The sequence below is a fragment of the Danio rerio genome, chromosome 17 (assembly GCF_049306965.1).
Source record: "Danio rerio strain Tuebingen ecotype United States chromosome 17, GRCz12tu, whole genome shotgun sequence".
NCBI lineage: Eukaryota > Metazoa > Chordata > Actinopteri > Cypriniformes > Danionidae > Danio > Danio rerio.
The window spans coordinates 31,856,909-31,875,303 of NC_133192.1; the positions used below are offsets into that span (position 1 = coordinate 31,856,909).

General features: G+C 35.8%; 1 protein-coding gene and 2 long non-coding RNA genes across 4 annotated transcripts in view; 2 read left to right on the forward strand and 1 right to left on the reverse strand.

The window, feature by feature from the left end:
• The window catches only part of greb1 (growth regulating estrogen receptor binding 1), a 45,444-nt gene extending 39,988 nt beyond the window's left edge, over positions 1–5,456 (forward strand). Inside the window, exons 24-32 of the mRNA XM_005158817.6 lie at positions 47–186; positions 353–514; positions 651–855; positions 936–1,098; positions 2,547–2,768; positions 2,854–2,989; positions 3,083–3,283; positions 4,614–4,752; positions 4,858–5,456. Of these exons, the coding sequence (XP_005158874.2) occupies positions 47–186; positions 353–514; positions 651–855; positions 936–1,098; positions 2,547–2,768; positions 2,854–2,989; positions 3,083–3,283; positions 4,614–4,752; positions 4,858–5,021 (1,532 nt within the window). The 3' untranslated portion in view covers positions 5,022–5,456. The remainder of the gene's footprint in view (positions 1–46; positions 187–352; positions 515–650; positions 856–935; positions 1,099–2,546; positions 2,769–2,853; positions 2,990–3,082; positions 3,284–4,613; positions 4,753–4,857) is intronic.
• On the reverse strand, positions 3,503–12,551 carry LOC137488112 (uncharacterized). Its single transcript, XR_011010176.1, has 2 exons — positions 12,447–12,551; positions 3,503–4,745 (listed from the first exon to the last, which is right to left on the reverse strand). It is a non-coding gene; the product is annotated as an uncharacterized lncRNA (long non-coding RNA).
• On the forward strand, positions 7,449–10,482 carry LOC137490541 (uncharacterized). 2 transcript variants are annotated; one of them, XR_011010177.2, is made up of 5 exons: positions 7,449–7,504; positions 8,749–8,854; positions 8,977–9,047; positions 10,094–10,278; positions 10,443–10,482. It is a non-coding gene; the product is annotated as an uncharacterized lncRNA (long non-coding RNA). The 2 variants fall into 2 exon arrangements; XR_012393464.1 differs by lacking the exon at positions 10,443–10,482 and having other exon boundaries at positions 8,977–9,043; positions 10,094–10,208.
• Positions 12,552–18,395: the final 5,844 nt, after the last annotated feature.

The window sequence follows — 18,395 nt, forward strand, 5'->3', positions numbered from 1 at the left end:
ACATTTAAGTAGCTAAGTATTATTCAAATCATCTTTACCTCTTTAGATGGAAACTCCAGGCGGCAGGAAGATGTTTATTTACGCAGACGAACAACACGGATCAAACTTTCTAAATATGCAGCATACAACACATATCATCATTGTGAACAGTGTCACCAGTATATGGGTTTCAATCCACAGTATCAGGTGAGTCCTTTTATCTAACAGCTCTCTTCAGTACTTCATTCTGATTGGCCAAAGACAGTTTGATGGTAGATTATCATTTACTGTTTGGCTATAAACAGAAAAACCTTATTTTTATGCATATAATTTGTTCAGACTTCATTTTGGGGTGTTCATTTTCTGTTTGCAGCTGTACGAGTCCACCCTTCATGCCTTTACCTTCTCTCACCTTCTACTGGGAGAGGAAATCCAGCTCTACTTTATCATTCCCAAATCTAAAGAGCACCACTTCTCTTTCAGCCAATCAGGAGGCCAGTTAGAGAGCATGAGACTGCCACTTACTTCTGACTGGGTAATGACCAGCCTTGAACTAATAAAAACCAAATGTGTCGTGAGTGTATGATAAAAATGGCCTCAAAGAGCTTAGCTGACTAAGCTTGACTAGTCCCAGACATTTAGTGACTAAAATCTAATTTTAATGCTTGCAGAGTCCAGATGCTATCAAAAGTCCAATTTTCACACCTACAACTGGTCGGCACGAACACGGCCTGTTTAATCTTTATCATGCCATGGAAGGAGCCACCCATCTGCACATTCTAGTGATTAAAGAGTATGAGATGGCCGTATACAAGAAATACTGGCCCAACCATATAATGCTCGTCCTGCCCACTGTCTTCAATGGAGCAGGAATAGGTAACCATCAGTAGATTATACTGGTCATGCTGTTGTCATTGCGAGGTCTAATAAATTTGCCTTCTCTCCCACATTCTCAGGAGCAGCTCACTTTCTGATTAAAGAGCTCTCCTATCATAACCTGGAATTAGAGCGAAGTAGACGAGTAGAGCATGGCAATCGACCACAAGACGTCTGGCCCTTCATCATCCTCGCAGATGATTCCTGTGTCATGTGGAACAGTGTTGATGTTGATCCAAAAAGGTGCTAAATTTTGTGGTTTGTTATATATTATTATATATGTTTATTTCTAATAAATGTAACAAATGTTTTATCTTATTGTGTTATTAGAGAGAGAGAGAGAGAGAGATTTGACTTTTGTGTGTGTGTGTGTGTGTGTGTGTGTGTGTGTGTGCGTGTGTGTGCGTGTGTGTGTGTGTGTGTGTGTGTGTGTGTGTGTGTGTGTGTGTGTGTGTGTGTGTGTATAAATTGTAATATTATTTTATATATATAATTATTGTAAAAATTATTAGTTTTTATTTAAACCTTATTAGTTTTTTAAAGATTTATTTTTGGCCTTTATTAAGTTGATAGCACAGTATTTCAGACAGGAAGCAAAGTGGGAGAGAGAGAGAGGGGTGGGGATGGGAAATGTCCTTGAGCCAGGATTCGAACTCAGAGTGCCCTGAAGTGCTACTGCACCATATGTCAGCGCGCTAACCACTAGGCTGTTGCACTGACAATTAAACCTTGTTTGTGAACTACACTAGTGGTCTCAGCCGGTCAAAAAGGGATAACCGCCTGTAAAATACTCACTTTTTTTCTAGTACAATCAAATATGTTTTTCTTTAATAATATTTTTTCAGGGCGTCACTGTGGCGCAGTGGGTAGCACGATTGCCTCACAGCAAGAAGGTCACTAGTTTGAGCCTTGGCTGGGTCAGTTGCGTTTCTGTGTGGAGCATGTTCTCCCCATATTCGTATGGGTTTCCTCCGGGTGCTCAGGTTTCTCCCACATGTCCAAAGACATGTAGTATAAGTTAAATTGATAAGCTAAAATTGGCTGTAGTGTGCGAGTATGAATGAGTGTGTATGGATGTTTTCCAGGGTTGTGGCTGGAAGGGCATCCACAGTGTAAAACATGTGCTGAATAAGTTGGTGGTTCATTCCACTTTAGTCTATTTTACATTCTTGTTACTTTAGTGTGTCCCCATTGAGTTTTAAATGGTGGATTTGTATTTTTGCAGACATAATATTCTCTGAATGTTGATATTTTATTTATTATTTCCCATTCATGCCATATGGCAGTCATTTGACCGCTAAGACCACAACTGTTACTATTTTTTTTTTCTAGAACCACTTAGCAAGCTCGAATCATTGGAATGGGGACCATTCCAATGATTCTGTCATTTTTTTAATTCAAAAACCAGTATTTTTCGGTCTAAAATAACCAACCAGAAGGTTAAACTATTTGTATTAGCTAGAAATTTGTTTTTGTATATGGATAAAAGCGTCTGCTTATTGACTAAATGTAAATGTAATCTCTATTATTGTTATTATTATTATTATTATTATTATTATTATTAATGTGTAAAAAAGATTAAATAAACATTTTTTAAATTCCAGTTTTAAGATTACAGACCAGACTTTATCAAACTAAATATTGATCCATCCTTATCATTTATCCGTAATCCTGTGTCTGTATGTTTTCAGCGGCACCACCGAGACCGAAAGAAATGTGTCCTTGAAACAGGTTCTTCAGCACATGGAGTCTTCTCCAGATATCACTCAGTATGGTTTATGCGGCATGAGGAAGTGGTCCAGTCGTGGAGGAGTTGCTGGATGCCAAAAAGAGCCCTTCTCACGTGGACACCTCCACGACTTCCTCTTACTTAACGTGGACCTCACACAGAATGTACAGTACAACCAGAACCGGTTAGTCCTAAGAACTAATTTCATTAGTTAATCCAGCATTATTGTATAACTATTGACATGTTCCATTCAACTCTGTCTACAATAGTTTCACATGTGATGATGTGGACTTCAACCTGCGAGTACACAGTGCGGGACTCCTCATCTGCAGGTTCAACAACTTCAGTGTGATGAAGAAGCAGATTGCCATTGGTGGATATGGCACCTTCATCATCAAGACCAAGGTAAGTTCTAGCCAACATCCAAGTCCATTTTACTGTAGAGATCTATTTCGTATGATTTCATCCAATTAAATGATTTTTCTGAATCCTCCACAGATGACAGACGTCCCCACCACAATCCAGCCATCTCAATACATCTGTGCTCCAGACAGCAAGCATGTGTTTTTGGCCACACCAGCTCAACTACTGCTGGAGAAATACCTTCAGCACACCAGCCATCGCCTCTTCCCCCTTAGTGCCCAGAACTACAGCCACCCCATCCTCTCTGTGGACTGCTACTTAAACCTTGGACCAGAGGTACTTTACTATACTATTTAAAAAGAAAAACAATGTAGACCTGTGTGAAATAAAACTGAAATCACAATATGGCTTAGTATAATTAGCAAACATGAAATCCTGCACTGCCTGTTTAAGAGTGAAGCTTGGCAATGTGTTCTTTTAACCCTAGCAGCTCATGATTTAGCAATTTTAGCGCCTTGTTTTACAGTTAATAGTGCTCTACAACAAATCACTGCATTTGAGTGTGGGTTGCTTTTAATGTGTATTTTGGGAATGCAACACGCACCAAACATCTACCAAAATCAACTTCCAAAAAAAGCAAATACACTCACCGGCCACTTTATTAGGTACACCATACTAGTACTGGGTTGGACCCACTTTTGCCTTCAGAGCTGGCGTAATCCTACTTGGCATAGATTCAACAAGGTACTGAAAGTATTCCTCAGAGATTTTGGTCCATATTGACAAGATAGCATTATGCAGTTGCTGCAGATTTGTCAGCTGCACATCTATAATGCGAATCTCCTGTTCCACCTCTCTATTGGATTGAGATCTGGTGACTCTGGAGGCCATTTAAGTACAGTGAACTCATTGTCATGATCAAGAAACCAGCCTGAGATGATTTGTGCTTTATGACATGGTGTGTTATCCTGCTGGAAGCAGCCTTTAGAAGATAGGTACACCGTGGTCATTAAGGCATAGACAAGGTCAGCAACGATACTCCGTTATAAGGTACTCAAGGGGTCCTCTGGCATCAACAAGGCATTTGCGCCAACAGAACTGCCACTAACTGAATATCTTCTGTTTCTTAGACCATTCTCAAAGTGACTTAAATCATCTTTCTTCCCCATTCTGATGCTCTATTTGAACTGCAGCAGATCGTCTTGACCAGGTCTATATGCCTAAATGCATTGAGTTGCTGCCATGTGATTGGCTGATAAGAAATTTGTGTTACCAAGCAATTGTACCTAATAAAGTGGTTGGTGAGTGTATATAGAGGTGTTCACTGGATGGATGACAAATAAATAAAACAGTTTTTAAAATTATTGTAAATATAGAACAATGGGAGAGTTTGCAACATAACTATAAATTATTCAGCACTACAGTATCTTTTGAATCACTTTCAGGATTTAGTTTCCCGCTGATAGACAAAAAAACATGCAACCAACCAAAATGCTCCCTGCTTTAAAGAGTTGAAGCATTTAAAGCAGCAAATGATACAGAATAAAGCCATTATACAGCATGGAAAACAAGCACATCTGTTCGCTTATTATCACATGATTGTAAATAAATGTTTTGTGTGTTTGTGTGTGTGTGTGTGTGCGCGTGCGTGCGTGCCTGTTTCCAGGTGACAGTTTGCTTTGTCAGCTCCAGACCTCACTCCATCAACTTTAGCACTACCGGACTGCTCTTTAGTGGCCTTCTCTTATACTTCTGTGACTCCTTTGTGACTCCTGGATTCCTTAAAAAGTTCCAGTTCCTGAAAGGTAAAGACACAGGAGATAAACTAAAGCTCCGACTTTCTGCTTGCCTGTGTAACACTGTGATAAACACTGGAAAACCCTCTGTTTATTTGCTCTTTGCTACTGTAGGAGCGACTCTGTGTGTGATCTGTCCTAACCGGAGCTCACTGCGCCAGACTGTGGTGCGGCTGGAACTGGAGGACGAATGGCGGTTTCGTCTAAGCGATGAGTTTCAGACCGCAAATGCCAAAGAGGACCATCCTCTCTTTTTCCTCACAGGAAAACACATATGACCGTCAAAGCTCAAAGACTCCATCACTTTGGTCTTATCAAGTGTGCTGTCTGTATATAACATTATCTCTGTACATAATGCACAGGAAGTGCTGTAAATATTCTGCTTGCTTGGTGTTGTTTTTTTTAAGCTCATACAGGAAAACCTGCATATTAACACACTCAAAACAGGATTAACTCCAATTATTTTATTATTGTTTAAAATGTATTTATTTACTGTGTCCTTTCTATGTTTTTATCTTTCTATGTTTTATTGTTTGACGTTTTAATTGTTTTTCTGTCACAGTCGGATCTTTTAACGTCAGCTCGATGCAGCTATGAAGTGTTTAAAAACTGATTGAAGTATTTTGTAGAAAAGAGTATTTTTGTAGCAGTATTTGGCGTGTTCTGTGATGCGTGTGGAGAGCGTAATGTTATTAAAGTACTTATACATTTCAGATCTCTGCTTGTTATTGATTTTGTTTTGCTGTACCCCTCTATGAACACTAGAGGGCGAAATAATATCTATTTCTCTTTCTAACCCTCACACACTCACTGTTTTTGAGAGTTAATATATGATGCAAACTATAAAGGCCTAAAGATATTTCTTCCAAATAAATATTTTGTAATTTAGAAGGTTTTTTTTTCTGACAATAAATACAAAAAATGTGATAATGCACCCTCATTTTTTTGTGTGTACATGTTTTTGTGACATCTCAGTTCAAAAATCTGTATAACTACATGTGTATGACACATATTAAAAGAAGGTGGTGGATTATGAGGACATTGCTGATGTTCTCATTTCTCAAAGAGCTTATAAATTATACAGAATGACTTCAGAAAGTAAAACAGTTCCTGTAAGAGTTGAGTTTAGGGATAGGGTTGGGTGTAGGGCAATAGAAAATGCAGCTTGTACACTAAACTCACCGGCCACTTTATTAGGTACACCTTACTTGTACTAGGTACATTCTGAGTAGCATTAGTACTGCACATTTATGATGTGAATCTCCCATTCACCACATACCAAAGGTGCTCTACTGAGTTGGGATCTGGTGACTGTGGAGGCCATTTGAGTACAGTAAACTCTTTGTCATGTTCAAAAATATCCCCCCCACCATTACACCACCACCACCAGCCTGAACCATTTTGATCACGTCTACTTGCCTAAACACATTGAGTTGCTGCCATGTGATCAGAAAGGGGATTTAAAATTTGCATTATCGAGCAGTTGGACAGGTGTATCTAATAAAATGGCCGGTAAGCGTCTCCACAATTCTCAAAAACAAACCTGTGTGTGAGCACGTGTGAGCTTAAAAAATGTACTGATACAATTATTAACAGAATAAATGTTCCTTTTGACGTGAACATTTTGCATTATTTTACATTAATAATGCATTCAGGTTACTGTAACATATGCATTGTATATCATTCCAGTTTAAGAAACATTAAGAAGTGTTATAAACAAGACTTTCAATCTGTCATCTTTATAATGTTTCTAATTCTTTTTATATCAATAGATTTTTAAAACACCCCTATATACTTTACATTTTAAGTAAATAACAGCAGAAGACAAAAAACAGGTTTTCTTTCACACAGAACTGAAAATCCTGCCGTAATGTACGCTCCCTTCATTTATTCCAAACCTGTTTTTCTTTCAATCTTCTGTAAAGAAAATATTTTAAAGAAAGCTGGAAACCTGTAACCATCGACTTCCATAGTATTTGTTTTTCCTACTACGGAAATAAATGGTTACAGGTTTCAGCTTTTTTCTAAATATGGCATTTAGTGTTCAACAGAAGACAGAAACTTACAAAAGTTTGAAACCACATGTGCCTGAGTGAACTAGTACAATTTGATTTGGGGGTGAACTGTCCCTTTAAGAACAACTCCAACCCAGATAGCAGGCAGTAATCGGCCCGAGCTCGGCTGCCCTCCGGCGCCTCCGGCTCCGACTCGGCATCGGCGAGTGTTATCCGGGCCGAGTGCGGCCCGCAGCTCGCTCGCGCACATGCGGTTGTGATGCGGCTGTAAAGCACTGGCCCGATTCCGGTCAACCATATGGCAACCGATTAAGGCTGATGGCAACCGATTAAGTTCTTATTTTAACTAGTAATCTGTTAGCTCCACGTTTAATGATAATTTGAGAAAATATTCATGGTACGATAGCAAAAAAAAAAAAAAAAAAGAATATTTAGTGTGGATGGTCGCAATGTTTAGACGCAAACAAAACAATATTATTTATAAATAGATTATACATGTCATCTAGAGAAAAACTATGTAAAATTCGCTTAATTTTGAGATAGCACGCTCCTGTGCTGACTGTTTTTGTTTTAAAGCAGAAGTTGGTTTCATAAACACATGCGTGACTAAACTCATGATCCACACTCCAATCCAGACGGTGGCGGTAATGCTCCAAAAAGCTGTTTGTCAACCACCATGGCACGAAGATCACAAGAAGAAAAAGTTTGGTTTTTTTAAAGACTTCACGTGGATCCCGGTCAGAAAGGTAAGCTTTTTACTGCGTGTGTACTGTATAATTAGCGAATTTAGAGCTTAAAACATTTCCACGGTGTTTGGTTGTAACAGCGTTTAGTAATTTAAAACAGTTTGATACGAAATGTAACTTGCTTTAAGAAACACGACTGGAGCTAATGTATGCTAACGCTAACAGTTACAAACAGCCTGAAAGTTCATTTTCCTTTAACACAATGTTAGATTGTAACGTGTGTAGTAACTGAAAACTATTTTAATTATTTTAAAGAAACATGAAACGAATTTGTGTGTATGCTAACTTTGCGTTAAAGAAAGTTTCTGTAGACGAATCCATTAACTAACTTGGCAAAACGTGTTTTTTTCCTGATTTAACATTATAAAGTACCGTGGATGTTGAAAAAAATCATTGTACAGGCGTTTACTTATCCAACAGTATTAATTCTGTCATTGTGTAAATAAAAACTAATCGTTTTGGATTAATAAAATATTATTGTTTATCTTGTTTATGCAGTTAGTCACGAAAAGTGATCGAAACTCGACGATTTACTATTCTCTTTAAATTATCCAAGAGAAATATATTACTATGCACTTTAATTCATATGTGTTAGCCTATGTGAATCAATTATATCTTTTGTTCAAGCTGTAATGGTCAGTTAATGTAAAACTGAACGTCTTAAAGCAGATTTTGATGTTTTTTTTGTTTGTTTTTTATGTTATTGACAGTGATAAATTCTGATTTAAATGAATGGGTAACAATATTTGTTGGTTAAGTCTCATTGTTCTTGTTTAACAAAGGTTAGTGAGATCATTTTGCAGTACATCACGACCAAAGAAGTCAATGGCACACTCTTTTGAACGTGAATAGGCATGCTATAGTTGTGTGCTAAAAGTCCATTATAAGCTGTAAACTGCTGATACATTTTCAACATAGATTGAGCTTTTCAGACATTACATTACTAATTGCTTCACAAACAGCTGAAATGGTTTATTGTTATTGGCTGTCATCATCAAAATTTTTCACAATGGTAGGTTAATCTTCATGGGTACAGAATAATGCATGTGCTCGGCCATCTTACAAATCTATGTCTCAGATTCATAAGGCTGTCACTCTGCATGAATCTCCGAATAAATCTTGTGCAACCTTCTGTGTACTGATTATTTACACTATAGGTATTATATGCATTAATTAACTTTGATAGTATTTCAGGATTTGAACTTTTCTTTACTGGAGGTTAACAATGTGATGTTTTATTATAGATGCATATGAGGAAGCTCGACTAAAACATCCACATGCAACTGTGATTTCTGACTGGTAGACAGATGAGGACGATGATTGCCTGTCATACATCTCAAGACAGAACAGGTTTGTTTGCAATTATTTTAAACACATACTGTCAACATTGCCATTGATCTATTACAACCTGTGAGTTTTAACCTGGCACTATACTAAAGTGATGTTTTGTTTTGTACATGTATCTGATTAAGGGACAGTATAGACGCATCTATACCGTGATGAAGAAAAATTACTTGGAACAAAGAGGCTGGATAAAAGGCAGGTATGAAGATTTCAGAAATCAATGCAGCACCTCAAGTACCATCACCATCAATGACTATGGCAGAAATCTTAAGACCACCATGAAGATGCACAGATACTGTACATTCCAGTACACCAGGCGTGTCCAAACTACGGCCCGCGGGCCATCTGCAGCCCGCGAGGCTTTTTATAAATATCAATAGAATCTGGCCCGCTATACAAAAATGAACGTAATTCAATAAATAACCACCGGGTGTCGCTATTACATGCATTCAATTAAGCAGCAGTTCTTGTTATGATCTATCTATCTATCTATATCTATCTATCTGTCTATCTGTCTATCTGTCTGTCTGTCTGTCTGTCTGTCTGTCTGTCTACACACAGTTGAAGTCTGAATTATTAGCCCCTCATTGATGTATTTCTTCTTTTTTAAATATTTCCCAAATGATGTTGGAGAAAGACTTATGTTTTATTTCGGCTAGAATAAAAAGCGGTTTAAATTTTTTTATGAACCATTTTAAGGTCAAAATTATTAGCCCCTTAAGTCTTCAGAACAAACCATTGTTATAAAATAACTTGCCTAATTACCTTGACTAGTTAACTTGATTAACCTAGTTAAGCCTTTAAATGTCACTTTAAGCTGTATAGAAGTGTCTTAAAAATATCTAGTCAAATATTATTTACTGTCATCATGGCAAAGATAAAATAAATCAGTTATTAGAAATGAGTTACTAAAACTAATATGTTTAGAAATGTGTGGAAAAAAATGTTTAACTCTCCGTTAAACAGAAATTGGGGAAAAAATGTTTGGACACTCCTGCAGTACACCTATGAACATTTACAGTCTTTGTTCTAGTGCAGTTTGAGATAAAGACATAACTTATTGCATCTCGTGATGTCTTTGTAAGAATTGAAGACATCACTAAATTTGTTAAGGTTTAATGCAGCTAGAAAGTAAAGATCAACTAGAGAATATCAGCAGTGTCTAACCCACTGTTGTATTTACAGAAGTTGTATGAGAATAAGCTACAGGTTGATTTATACTAATCTGTTATTTTTCTTTTTTAGCACGACTGACTGAAGTTTTAAAATCATGCAACGTCATAAAGCAGCAGCTGGGCCTGATTCTCACAAAACCAAAACAGACGTGATGAAATTCCAGATGTAAACACATTTGACCTTCCTTTGGTCAATTTGATTTGGAAAAGCTTGAAAATCAACTAAAGGAGCAGCCTGAACAAATGAAGAAACTGGTAAGTTCAAGCTCTTGCTAATTTCAAAGTGTTTTAAGTTTATTTGTTTTTTTTTTTATTGTTTTTTTTGCTTCGTAGGTAGCCTACTTTTTTCCTAATTTTTTCTTTTTTTTTTACATTAGTACTTGTTCACTACTAATTATCTGTTTATCTTTTAATCACAGATGGAGTGAGGACAAATGTCCATACCACGCCACTGATAAAGTGGAAAAATGCATTACAAGGTAGCTACAACTTGCCCGTGACAGGGATGGAGGAAGAAAGAAGAGAAAGCTAATGTGTCAAATGTCTACATCACTATTTTGTTTTATTTTTTAAACAACATTTTAAGTGTATTAGGATGTTCCCTGATACTTGAACAATTTGTTTCTTTCATTTGCATTTATATATATATTTATATATTTATATATATATATATATATATATATATATATATATATATATATATATATATATGTATATGTATATATATGTATATGTATATATATGTATATGTATATATATGTATATGTATATGTATATATGTATATGTGTATATATATATATATATATATATATATGTATATATATATATGTATATGTATATGTATATATATATATATATATATATATATGTATATATATATATATATATGTATATGTATATATGTGTATATATATGTGTATATATATATATATATATATGTATATGTATATATATATATATATATATATATGTATATGTATATATATGTGTGTGTGTGTGTGTGTGTGTGTGTATATATGTATGGTATGTAGGTATGTATGTATGTGTGTGCGCCAAATTCTGAAGAAACATCTTGATACATTTTTAATAAACGTAATACAAATAAAATTATAAATATAAAATTGCACAAGACGTGTATATATATGAAATGTATAATCATCTCACTCATGTCTTGCTGTTTGTGCAATTGATTTTGTTCAAGTTTATTTAAAAATAAGTTTGACTTTATACTTCTGCAATTATTTATATATATATATATATATATATATATATATATATATATATATATATATATATATATTTGTTTGTTTATTATTATTTTAATGTTTTATTAAAAAATGTTTCAAGATGTTTCTTCAGAATTCTGCAGTACTTTTTACAAGTTTGACTTGGATATTTTACGGATTGTCATTGGTATTTTTAAGATGTTTCTTGCTATATCTTAAATTGGTTTCTATATTTAGGTTTATATAAAATTTAGCTGTTTGTACAAATTTTTAATTCAAGTCTATTGGGAAAACAGGGTTGTTTTAAAAACATCTGTGTTTGTGTGTAATTTTTAGATTTTTTGTTTAAATCTTTCTGTGTCTTTAATGTGTTGTTTTATTGTTGTTTTTATATTGATATTCTTGTGCACTACAAAATTATTTATAAAATTTTAGTACTATTTTTTTCTTGCAATTAATAAACGTTTAACATTTATTTATTTTGTCATTTGTCTGATTATTTTCGTTACAGAATGTGTATGCAGTTTGCACTTTATTCAAAGGTTAAACACAGTGCTTACACTTTGTGTTTACATTATAGCCTGTGTTTGCTGTTGTATAAATTCAAATGGTTGTAATACCATATATTAAGTACCAATGTAATACCAAAAGGTTTTATAAGGTGTATAAATACGGAGTCGCGCCAGCTCCGGGCCGCAGCGCACATTACCCTCGCGCCGATTCCGGCGCGGATGCGCAGCGTCGGCTCGCTTACGGCCGCCGCATCTGGCCCGCTTGATTCGGGCCGGAATCGGGCAGTGAGTCCACAGGCATCCGGCCCGAGTCCGGCAGCCGGAGTTGGGCCGAGGGGTAAGTCTTCGGCAGGCGACAATCTAGCCGGAACTGGCCCGAGTGTATTTTGCTATCTGGGAAATCAATGTTTAATATTTTCAAGTTGAAATCAATAAGGGAGTCTTGTGTTTTACATAATATTTTGTTTTATAGAAAATAAATAAGGCTACAGTAGAACTGACAACCGGTAACATATAACTAGCCAGAGCAATGTCTGTAATTAACGTTAACGTGTTGTGTACAACATTATGACGGAGCGGCAGGCTAACGTAATACCCATGCTTTTCGTTTGATGTCAGGAATTACTGAGACTTGCATTTGGCTAAACTTAAAATGATTCAATACATACAGAATTCACTACTCACCATATCTTTGATGAGGGAAATCGCCTGAATATGATGTTTCGGAGGAGCTCTGCCATTGCTGCGCTGGAATTTAAACCTTATCCAACAAACGACTCTCACGCGCATGCGTACACGCGCTTTTGCTGCAAGGTTTGTTCGCCAAACACAAATACTATTTTCACTTCTGTTTGATAAATTTCCAAAGCGCAGTTTTATGTTTGGTGAATGAATATTTGTAATTTTTACTTCAGACCAACAGCTAAAATTAATAATGTGGATTTTTTTTTTCGTTTGGGGCTTATTATTGTGAAGTCATTTGTTGAGTCAATATTTAATTGTCAGCGTCAACAATTATTTTATTTACAGTGTAATTTTGTTTTATATAATCTAATATTGAAATAATTCATGCAAAAATGTGATCAGATAAAAAAACGTATTTGAAATTTGGTTAAATAAAGTTTAATTGCAACAAAATTTGATAAAAATTGAATATGAAAATAAATAAATAAATAAATAAATAAATAAGTAAATAAGTAAATAATTAAATAAAAGACAAAATTGTATGTATGTTTTCGTTTTTATTATTGTTTTGGGATCTAGATCTGATTATGATAAAAAATAATAATAATTATAATTATCAGGATATCTGCTTACCCCCAACTGATTTTAATGAAATTTAACTGAAAGTGTTAATGTTTCTGTATTACACATTTTGTTTAGTTCACACTATATTTACTTATTTATAATGTAAAAATGACACAATGTGTAATAGAGAAGCAATAGAGAAGAACTCCTCTACTGCTCTGATTGACTTTCTGCTGATCAAGTGTTGTTTACATTTAATTGACTCCAATATTCTGTCACCACGGCAACCAGAGTTTACACCGACATCAACACATCTCTCTGAATCTGATCACTTGAGCTCTTTCAACTCTTCACTTTGACAAGTTTCACCAGATTGTCTGATTTGGAAAGTTGATAATCATGGAGCAGCGGCGCCTCAGACGAACCAGGAGTCTTCCAGCACACCTGAAGGACTTCCTGCTGGAGGGTGTCCCGTCGGTTCAGGATCCTGCAGCTGTGATCAGGTTGGATCATACTTACAGCTGTATCTCTTCCCCAGGTCTGAAGGAGCATCACCTGAAGAACGCAGCTGTCCTGCCCCAAATCCGTCCAGCATCCTCAGTGCCTTCAGTGGACGTGGGACAGCAGGAGGAGCCACTCTCGATCCATGGCTACAGCGTTCAGGCCTACCAGGACATCTACCGCTCTGTGGTCGAGCCCATGCTCAAGAGTCGTCCCTACAGCCTTCAGCTGGGCCTGGAGATCAAGCAGCGGCTGTGGGAGGCGCTCAGGTGTCCTGTGATGGAGGAGACGGTGCTGGCTGATGGACGAATCCTCATTACAGAACGCAGATGTGGGTCCAGACCAAACATCATGGCTCCTCGAGTCCATGTGGACATCAGTGGAGAGCCACTGCCTGAGAGGCCCAGCAGAAAGAGGGCCAGACGCTGAGTCTCCACAGTGTCCCAAACCACACTGCAGGCCTGCGTATGTATATAGTGTACATAGTTGTAGAGCAAGTTCACAGTAAGTTTCCTTTTGCATGTTTTGTTTCATCAATTGGTTGTTTTTATTGATTCTTGGTGTTGGTGACTTGAAGTTCTTGGTTTGCTCGGTGGTCTTCAGGATGTTTCAGGTGGTTTTCTGCACGGTTGTCGAGGTTTTCTGAGCGGTTGTTCTCGTGTTGCTGGTCGGTCGCTGGACTCTTCTGAGAGTTTCGATGCGTTTAGTGATTTGCGGTGTCTGTTAGGTTAGGGTAGGTTAGGTTAGGGTCCCTCACGTGGTTTGCAGCTTGACGTGCTGTGAGGGCTTGTGTGCATCAGTGATGCTGAGAGCTTCGCCACTGGTACTTCACAGATACCGGCAGGGTCACCCATAGTGGACTGGTCTCAGCGGAGATGCCCGACTAAGACAAACCAGCTGATTCTGGACAGCAGATTTACATCAGAATCACCTGAAGATGTGGAAGTCGCAGGATTCGTGGAAGCAACCATTCTAAATAAATGAATCAATTAATAAATTTGTCATTTAATACATATAAAAGAGGCTGCGATTCTTTTCTTTTTCCTCTATTCTGTTGATTTTTATCAAGTTATAATTAATAAATAAAAGTAACAATTCTGGAATTATTATTACCCTTTTAACCTGATTTTCAAAACAACCCACCACTAATTGCACTATTAAAACTATAATAAAACTATAATAAAATAAGCCATAATAATAATAATCATAATAATAAAACATACACCAAATAAAACAAATGTTTAAATAATTTATTAAATTTTTTGATTGAATAATATTTACAATTATGTTATAAATATAAATTCTAATTATTTATACGCTGTAAAAAATGAATCAATATAATATTTATTTAAATAAATTTAAATATAATTTACTCCCCAAACTTCATTTCCTAGTGACTGGTCACATCTAAATTCAATTGTGGCAACAGCCTGTCAACATTGGCTCAATGAGAAATAATGTGTTGAGCCAATAAAAAAACCATCAAGTCTGCTCAATCATGTTTTTGGCCCAATTGAATGTTTTAGATTGTGTGCAACAAGCTTTTTCGGTTTCACCTAATTAAAAAATGTATATTGGTTAATTGTATATTGGTAAACGATGCTAAAGCAACTTTACTGAATTGTTTATTCCTCGTTGTCCTAAAAGAAAATGAATAATAGAATATACAAAATCAAAATACACTAAACACTGCCACATTTATTTATTTATTTATTTATTTTCATTAAAGAGACGCTATTGTAAAAGTACTTTAGAATAACAAATACATTACACATTTCAACAAAGTATACCCTATAAATTCCAGCATTTTATTTCTCCTATTATTGACCTCATTCTTTAAGGCGGAAGTTTTTCCGATTTGTTTCAGAACATCTGATTCAGTGCCCTGTGGGAGAAATGACTAGGAATATTAAACAGCAGAAAACAGACAAACTACTTGCTCTACAAACTAGGGTGTTTATGACTCTACAGACAAAGCAGAATAATATATTAAGAAAATATCAGTTTGCAACATCAAGCATCATAACAAACAGTTTTTAACGTCTAAAAATCAATGGAAGTGAATGAGAGCGGAAATCTCCAGCCAAAAAGAAGTGAGGAATAAGGTCAATACATAGAGCTAAAGTGTACTTAATATATGTCCCAAATATCTGCAAAAATATATAAAATAAAAAAATAAAAACAGCATAAAATGTGAGTATTTTTGTGCGGTTACTTTAACCATTGTTTAGTGTTGTCACCTGGATACTTTCATTCTACAAAAGATAATCTGAACTTATGAAATCACATTTTTAATGGTTAAACCCATTCATTAACATTAAACATCTAATATATTTGCATATAAACAATGAACGGTTCATTCCGCTGTGGCTCCCCCTGATAAACAGGGGACGGAGCTGAAGGAAAATTAATAAATGAATATTAAAATCGTCAAAAGCACCATCAAATCTAAACAATGGGTTCCTTTACCCAGTTGACACAGATGATTCCAGAACAGAAAAAAACTCACAAAAGTTTCAAGAAAAGTAAAAAAAAATCTTCAAGAGGAACTTCAAGCACATAAAGCTGCATCTGTTTCAAATATTTACCATGTGAACCTATTTAGTCATCGTATTCCAGGTTGAGTAGATACTATAATCCAAAAGCACAGAAGATGCATTGATAAAGTCTCCTATTGTCGAGCACCATCATCTCCTCTTCCAGGACAGCAGACATTCAGCACAGTTGACAGGGCTCTTAAACTTCATCATGCTCCTGATGCTAACAAGGATTCCCATCTTCATTGCATCTCTGTGGTTTTCCAATGGCCCTGTATGTTAGGAATATAAAACGGCAATGTCAATATTAAGCCTATATCAAATACATATTCAAATGTCACCATAATACTGTGTCATTTTCAAAAACACTATTCCTGTTGGATCACAAATGTAATTTTACAATAACAGAATGTGGATGTTCACATAGTTATTAGCATAGTAACACTATAGTAGTTAATACTTTCCATACTGTGAGAATGCTATGTGGTAAATTGCGCATTTATATGTAAAATGTCACTTTGGCCAGGCACCTGTTTGTTTACCGCAATGCTTCTAAATATCATTTACAGTGAGTAAATAACAGCAGAAGACAAAAAACAGGTTTTCTTTCACACAGAACTGAAAATCCTGCCGTAATTTACGCTCCCCTCATTTATTCCAAACCTGTTTTTCTTTCAATCTTCTGTAAAGAAAATATTTTAAAGAAAGCTGGAAACCTGTAACCATCGACTTCCATAGTATTTGTTTTTCCTACTATGGAAATAAATGGTTACAGGTTTCAGCTTTTTTCTAAATATGGCATTTAGTGTTCAACAGAAGACAGAAACTTACAAAAGTTTGAAACCACATGTGCCTGAGTGAACTAGTACAATTTGATTTGGGGGTGAACTGTCCCTTTAAGAACAACTCCAAATCAATGTTTAATATTTTCAAGTTGAAATCAATAAGGGAGGCTTGTGTTTTACATAATATTTTGTTTTATAGAAAATAAATAAGGCTACAGTAGAACTGACAACCGGTAACATATAACTAGCCAGAGCAATGTCTGTAATTAACGTTAACGTGTTGTGTACAACATTATGACGGAGCGGCAGGCTAACGTAATACCCATGCTTTTCGTTTTATGTCAGGAATTACTGACACTTGCATTTGGCTAAACTTAAAAACGATTCAATACATACAGAATTCACTACTCACCATATCTTTGATGAGGGAAATCGCCTGAATATGATGTTTCGGAGGAGCTCTGCCATTGCTGCGCTGGAATTTAAACCTTATCCAACAAACGACTCTCACGCGCATGCGTACACGCGCTTTTGCTGCAAGGTTTGTTCGCCAAACACAAATACTATTTTCACTTCTGTTTGATAAATTTCCAAAGCACAGTTTTATGTTTGGTGAATGAATATTTGTAATTTTTACTTCAGACCATCAGCTAAAATTAATAATGTGGATTTTTTATTTTTTTTTCGTTTGGGGCTTATTATGGTGAAGTCGTTTGTTGAGTCAATATTTAATTGTCAGCGTCAACAATTATTTTATTTACAGTGTAATTTTGTTTTATAGCATCTAATAATGAAATAATTAATGCAAAAATATGATCAGATAAAAAAAAACGTATTTGAAATTTGGTAAAATAAAGTTTGATTGCGACAAAATTTGATTAAAATTGATTATGAAAATAAATAAATAAGTAAATAATTAAATAAAAGACAAAATTGTATGTATGTTTTCGTTTTTATTATTGTTTTGGGATCTAGATCTGATTATGATAAAAAATAATAATAATTATAATTATCAGGATATCTGCTTACCCCCAACTGATTTTAATGAAATTTAACTGAAAGTGTTAATGTTTCTGTATTACACATTTTGTTTAGTTCACACTATATTTACTTATTTATAATGTAAAAATGACACAATGTGTAATAGAGAAGCAATAGAGAAGAACTCCTCTACTGCTCTGATTGACTTTCTGCTGATCAAGTGTTGTTTACATTTAATTGACTCCAATATTCTGTCACCACGGCAACCAGAGTTTACACCGACATCAACACATCTCTCTGAATCTGATCGCTTGAGCTCTTTCAACTCTTCACTTTGACAAGTTTCACCAGATTGTCTGATTTGGAAAGTTGATAATCATGGAGCAGCGGCGCCTCAGACGAACCAGGAGTCTTCCAGCACACCTGAAGGACTTCCTGCTGGAGGGTGTCCCGTCGGTTCAGGATCCTGCAGCTGTGATCAGGTTGGATCATACTTACAGCTGTATCTCTTCCCCAGGTCTGAAGGAGCATCACCTGAAGAACGCAGCTGTCCTGCCCCAAATCCGTCCAGCATCCTCAGT